A 6,696-nucleotide genomic window follows, 5' to 3' on the forward strand; every position below is an offset into this window, starting at 1 on the left:
CACAAGCACACACGTGTGTGCAGGGGCTGCCACAAACACACACGTGTGTGCAGGGGCTGCCACAAACACACACGTGTGTGCAGGGGCTGCCACAAACACGTGTGTGCAGGGGCTGCCACAAACACACACGTGTGTGCAGGGGCTGCCACAAACACGTGTGTGCAGGGGCTGCCACAAACACACACGTGTGTGCAGGGGCTGCCCTGTGGGCTCAGGCACACTCATGGGCAGAAGCTGCCACCAACATGGGCACACACGTGTGCAGGAGCTGCCTTCCAGGCAGGAAGACACATTGGCAGGAGCTGCACACGCATGGACACGTGTGTGTGTGTGTGTGTGTGTGTAAGAGCTGCCCCGTGGGTTTGGACACACGCGTGTGCAGGAGCTGTCCTGTGTGCGTGGGCATGTGCTCGGGCAGGAGCTGCCACACGTTTGTGCAAGAGCTGTTCTCGGGGCAGGAACCTGTAGCCCACAGGTACACGTGTGTGCAAGAGCTGCCCTGTGTGCTCACCACGTGCGTGTGCAGGGCAGGGACCCACACCTGGACAGGCACAGGTGTGCAAGAGCTGCCCTGTGTGGGCACATCTGTGGGCAGGAACACGTGTGAGCGTGAGCCATCACGCTGTTGGGCACACAAGTGTGCAAGAGCTGCCTGTGGGCAGGGACACAGGTGTCACACGTGAGCAGGAGCTGCTCTGGGGACACACACACACGTGTGCAAGAGCTGCCTGTGGGCAGGGACACGTGTGGGCAGCAGCTGCCACCAACGTGGGCACACGCGTGTGCAAGAACCATCCCGTGTGCATGGGTACCCGTGTGCAAGAGCTGCTGGTGGGCACAGACACGCGTGGGCAGGAGCTGCCCGGTGGGCCCTGGCACACGCGTGTGTGAGAGCTGCTCGGTGTGATCTCCCCGTGCCCAGGCCCTGCACGGTGCCAGTACCGGTGGGTGCTGATGCCCAGTAACGGCGGGGGGCAACCGGCGCTGCCGGTGCCGGTCCTGGGGCGGTGGCAGCTTGGGTGGGGTTTGGCAGGGAGCCGGATTGGGTCGGAGCCGGCGGTGCCAGGGGCGGTGCCGATGGATGCCAGAGGTGCCAGGGATGCTGTTGCCGGGGATGCTGATCCCACATGCCCGGGCAGTGTTGGTCCCGGTGCCGGTGGATATTCACGGTACCGGCTCGTGTCGGACTGGGAGAGGTATCGGGGAGTTGCCAGGGATACCGGTGCCGGTGGATGTTGGCGGTACCAGGGGGTGCCGGACTGGGGCGTGGCTGCTGGTGCCGGTCTCGGTGCCGCTGGATGCCGGCGGTACCAGCCGGTGGGGAGCTACCGGTCTCGGTGCCGGTCTCGATGCCGGTGCCGGTGCCGGTGGGTGCCGGTGCCGCCCGCCAAGGGTTAATGGCAGTCGGTGAAGTTGCCGGGCGGCGGCGCGGCGGGATTGGCCCGAAGTTGTCGGGGCGGGCCGGGCCGTGCCGAGCCCCGCCGGGCCGCCCCGCCCGCGGCCCCCCGCCGCCCCCCGCCGCCGGCGGAGCCATGCGCCCCGCGCCGCTGCTCGGGCTCCTGCTCTGGGCGCCGCTGCTCTGGGCGCCGCCGGTGCGCGGCTTCCGCCACGGCGTCCACTGGAACGGCAGCAACCCCAGGTACCGCCGCCGCCCCCGCCCCCGCCGGCCCCGCCGCCTTTGTACGCCCCGGGCCCGCCGAGCCCCGGGCCCCACCGAGCCCCGGGCCCCACCGAGCCCCGGGCCCGCGCCGCCGCGACGGGACGGGACGCGACGGGAGGGGCGGCGGGCGGTGGGCTTCGGGGGGGCGGGGCTGCTGGCCACCGGGCCACCGAGCGCCCGTGGGCGAGAGTGAGCTGGGGAGCACCTCCCGGTGGGACCGGGCATCCCCGACAGCAGCGAGCCCCCAGGTAACGCTGAGCAGGCGAGCGGCCCCCAGTGCGCCGAGCCTCCGGGCATCCCCACCGGCACCGAGCCCCGGGTGGTACCTCCGGTGGTACCGAGCCCCGGTGGTACCGAGCCCCGGTGGCACCGAGCCACCGGGCAGCCCTGGGCATCGTGGAGCGGGTGAGAACCCCTGGGGGTCCTGAGCTCTGAGCAGCACCGGGCCACCGGGCACCTCCGGTGGTACCAATCCCCAGCAGTGCAGAGCCGGTGAGTGCCCCAGCTGGTACCGAACCCCGGGTGCCCACGCGGGCCACTGAGCCCTGAGCACTCCCGGTGACACCGAGGCGCTGGGCATCCCTGGGTGCCACCGGGACAGCGAGCACACCTGGGTGGTGCTTAGCCCCAGGCACTGCTGGTGGCACTGAGCCTCGGGTGGCATCCAGCTCGTGAGTCTCCCTCGGTGGCACCAAGCTCTGGGTGTTCCCACACCAGTGGGCAGCCCTGGTTGCCCCCAGGCCAGTGGGTACTCCTGGTGGCACCAAGCCCTTGGTGGCACCAAGCTGGTGGGCAGTCCTGGTGCTGCCCATCTGCCGGTGGTACCTGCCTGTGCTGAGCCTGAATGCCCTTGGCAGCACTGAACTCTGGGCACCCTCTCGTGGCATCAAGCTGGTGGGTGGCACTCCCGGGGCTCTGGGTATCCATGGCAGGTGTCCCCTCTGGTGGGGGCCACTCCAGCCCACACCCTGCCATTGGTGTGGCATGTGAGCTTGGCTGTCACCAGCAGGCCAAGGTCTGGCTCCATCCCTCTTCCCAACCTCCTCCATTTTAGGTATTTCCCAGCTTGGGGCTTCTCCGGGAGACGGAGGCAGGGTCAGGATCCTGGGGCCTCCCCCATGGAGGTCCTGTGCTCCGGGCCTGCTGGACTGGGGCAGACGGGCACACGATGGGCAGGGCTGGGGGTACAGACGCTGCCTCGCTCCCATCCTGCGGATGGGGGAGGTGAGACCCCACCACCCATGGATGCCCCAGGAAGGGGGGCTCTGTGTGCCCCTCTGCTGGGTCAGGCCAGGCCCCGTCCCCCCAGCCTTTGGCCCTGCCCAGGCCCGTCCCAGCCAGCGTCACCCGTGGGATGCTCTGAGTCAGCAGGAGTCTGTGCTCCATCCTGCCCTCGGGGAGCCCCCAGCCTGAGTGGGGTGTCGGGGGTTCCAGTCCGCCCTTGCCAGCGCTGCCATCCCGGTGATGGATATTCTGGACTCTGCCAGAACCATCTGTGAACATCGGCTGCACGGGGGCCAGCGTGGGGGCCGAGCTCTGCCTGCCAGTCCGTCTTTTCCATCGCCATCCCAGACGCTCGGGACCAAGCGTGTGCACACGCGTGTGCACGTCCATGTGTGCGCACACATGTGTGTGCCTGCACAGCTGCTCCACCCCGGCCTGGCCGCACTTGCCGTAGGCACAACCATGAGCTCACAGCGTCCCCTGGGCTGGGCTCCATCCCCTGCCCGCCCCGTGCCCCCTGCCCCGGCCGCCACCCCCTGCCAGCACCGTGCCGGGGCCGGAGCGTCCCGCCGCACGGGCCCCCCACCGGCGTGTCATGTCCGATCAGCGGCCAGGCGGGTGCCTGGGGCGAGGGGCTTTGTGCCTGGCCAGCGTGGCTGTACAAACCCCCCCGGCCGCGGTGGCCGAGCCCATTCAGCTCCAGCGGCCTGCGGCTAATCTGAGATGATGGCAGGCTGCGTGGCGCGGGCGGTGTCCGGTCGGTGGTTTTTTGGGAAAAGCCCAGCTCCCTGCTCCGCTGGGGCAGCAGGGCACCCCTCCCAAGGGATCCCCGGGGGCTTCCCGGCTCCTCTTGCCCGACAGGTTCCTGCGGGACGACTACTCCATCCAGGTGGCCATCAATGACTACCTGGACATCTACTGCCCGCACTACGAGGGGGCGGTGCCCGCCGGCCGGGCAGAGACCTTCACGCTCTTCATGGTGGATCGGGAGGGCTACCGCGGCTGCTACGAGACCCCCGGCGCCTTCAAGCGCTGGGAGTGCAACCGGCCCCGGGCGCCCTTCGGGCCCGTCCGATTCTCTGAGAAGATCCAGCGTTTCACCCCTTTCTCACTCGGCTTCGAGTTCCAGCCGGGGGAGACCTACTACTACATCTGTGAGTCCCCTCGGGGTGCTGCGGGGGCCGCGCTGGGGTCACGGGGTGCTGGGTGCTGTCCCCGGGGTCAGAACATGTGAGGGGGTCTTGAGTGCAGCTCCCCAGGGTTGGGTGTCACCAGGATCCCCATGGAACCGAGTAGGGCGTATGGGGGGGTCAGGGTACAGCCAGGATGTCTCTGAGGTTGAGGGGAACATGAGGGTTCTGGATGACGCCAGGGCTGAGGTGCAGGAGGCTCTGGGTGTCCCAAGGGTGGGGGCACAAGGGGATGGGGATGCAGGGGGTGTCTAGATGCCCTGGGGTGGGGGATTCTTGAAAGTGTGGGGTGCAGAGGGGTTCTAGATGCTCCTGGAGGGCAGCACAAGTGGATCGGGGTTAAAGGGGTTTTTGGATGCCCGTGAAGGGGGGCACAAGGAGATCGGGGTGCATGGGTGGGGTCTGGATGCCCTGGGGTGGGGAATGTGTAGGGAGGTGGGGTGCAGGGGCTGTCTGGGTGCTCCGGGGTGGGGGCACGAGGGGTCGGGGTGCCCCTGGTTCGAGGTGCAGGGTGGGCTCTGGGTGCTGTGGAGTGGGGGCACGAGGGGTCGGGGTGCCCCTGGTTCGGGGTGCAGGGTGGGCTCTGGGTGCTGTGGAGTGGGGGCACGAGGGGTCGGGGTGTCCCCGGTTCGGGGTGCAGGGTGGGCTCTGGGTGCTGTGGAGTGGGGGCACGAGGGGTCGGGGTGTCCCCGGTTCGGGGTGCAGTGGGTATTTGGGTGCTCCGGGGTGGGGGCACGAGGGGTTGGGGTGTCCCCGGTTCGGGTTGTCCCCGGTTCGGGGCGCCCCAGGTTCGGGGTGTCCCCGGTTCGGGGTGTCCCCGGTTCGGGGTGTCCCCGGTTCGGGGTTTTCCCGGTTCGGGTTGTCCCCGGTTCGGGGTGCCCCAGGTTCGGGGTGTCCCCGGTTCGGGGCTTTCCCGGTTCGGGTTGTCCCCGGTTCGGGGTGCTCCCGGTTCGGGTTGTCCCCGGTTCGGGGTGTCCCCGGTTCGGGGTGCTCCCGGTTCGGGTTGTCCCCGGTTCGGGGTTTTCCCGGTTCGGGGTGCTCCCGGTTCGGGTTGTCCCCGGTTCGGGGTTTTCCCGGTTCGGGTTGTCCCCGGTTCGGGGTTGTCCCCGGTTCGGGGTTTTTCCGGTTGGGGGTTTTCCCGGTTCGGGGTGTCCCCGGTTCGGGGTGCAGGGTGGGCTCTGCATGCTCCGGGGTGGGGGCGCCGTCCCCGCGTTCCGCCGGGAGGGGGCGCCCCCGGCCCGCGCGGAGCCGCCGCCGGGGGTCCCGGGGGGGCCGCACCGGAGCCGGTCCCCGCTGACCCCCCCTGCCCAGCCGTGCCCAGCCCCGAGAGCGCCGGGCGATGCCTGAAGCTGCGCGTCACCGTCTGCTGCCGAGGCACCAGTGAGTCCGGCTGGGGGGGCTGTGCCCCAAAACTCGGGGGCTCCACCAGTCCCCGCTGGGGGATACCGGAGCCTCGGGGGCGGCTCCACGGAACCCACGGGAGCCGGTCCCTGACGACGGTGGGGCTTTTTTCAGCGCCAGAGCCGGTGACGGAGGTGCCGAATTCGCAGCCCCGAGGGCGCGGGGGCCCCGACGGTGAGTACGGGGGCGGGGCTGGGAGGCCGGGGGGCCGGCTCGCCCTGACCACTGCTTCTGCCCCGGCAGATGTGGCTCCTGCCCGGGGCACCGCGGTCCCATCACAGCCCTGCAACCCATGCCTGACGCTCGTGCTCCTGGCCCTGCTCTGGATCTGACCCCGGCGCTGTCCCTGGCGGGGGGATGGGCTCCTCTGCCCCAACGCCGCTTCCAGACTCTTCCTCACAGCCAACCCCCCCACCCCGAGCCCGTGGGGCAGCCCCAGGCCATGACCCGCCTGCTGGACCTCCGCAAAGCCGAGCTGGGGCCGGGAGCTCCGGGCTGGAAGGTGAGGGGCAGCGAGGGCTCTGGGCCAGGGGGTGAGCACCTGCCTGCTGCCCTGAAGCATCCCTGGACGAGGCTGTCTCCCTCTCAGGACCATCGCTTGCCACTGGCATCGCCGTTCGTCGGGATTGCCACGAGTCCTCGCGCTGGGATTGCCACACCCCGGCACTGCCCCACCGGCCACCTGCCCGGCGCTGGGGTCCCCTCAGCGAACGCCTGCTCTGCCCCACGGCCATCACCTCATCTCGTGCCTTTCCCCACGGACCCCCACCCCTGGGGCCCAGGGACCCCCGACCCCGGAGCGGGGCAGCAGCTCCGATGGCGGCATCCGCCGCTGCTGTGTCCTCCTCCAGCGAGGACACGCTGATCTGTCTTCTGGGAAGACGCCTTCCTCCGTGCCCTCGGTTTGGTTTTAACCCTTGGTAGTGACTGAGCAATACAATATTTGCAAGATCGCTGCGCCCCGGCTGTGCGGCCCCCGCCATCCCCCTGCCTGTGCCCCCCATGCCTGCACCGGTGCCAGGGTGTCCCCTCCAGGGTGTTCCTGCCCCTCACTCCCTGCACAGCCTTCATGGCCAAGGGCTTAATTGCAGCAGTTTGATATTGAGTCGTCAGCTCCTGTCACCGGAGAGCTTTAATTACAGATGAGCTGCTGGTAATTAATACCTGGTGGTGGGATGAGCACTGGGACAGGGGGTGAGGGGGCAGTGGGCTCGGGGGTCA

At 69.4% G+C, this 6,696-nt stretch overlaps 1 protein-coding gene across 1 annotated transcript; it reads left to right on the plus strand.

The window, feature by feature from the left end:
* The first annotated feature begins 1,099 nt into the window (after positions 1–1,099).
* Positions 1,100–6,053, plus strand: LOC137463482 (ephrin-A4-like). Its single transcript, XM_068174707.1, has 5 exons — positions 1,100–1,639; positions 3,746–4,038; positions 5,386–5,454; positions 5,590–5,649; positions 5,719–6,053. Exons 1-5 carry the CDS (start codon positions 1,128–1,130, stop codon positions 5,805–5,807), a joined length of 1,023 nt encoding a protein of 340 aa, XP_068030808.1. The 5' UTR covers positions 1,100–1,127; the 3' UTR covers positions 5,808–6,053.
* The last annotated feature ends 643 nt before the right edge of the window (positions 6,054–6,696 follow it).

The sequence above is a fragment of the Anomalospiza imberbis genome, chromosome 29 (genome assembly GCF_031753505.1).
Source record: "Anomalospiza imberbis isolate Cuckoo-Finch-1a 21T00152 chromosome 29, ASM3175350v1, whole genome shotgun sequence".
In the NCBI taxonomy this organism is placed as follows: Eukaryota; Metazoa; Chordata; class Aves; order Passeriformes; family Viduidae; genus Anomalospiza; species Anomalospiza imberbis.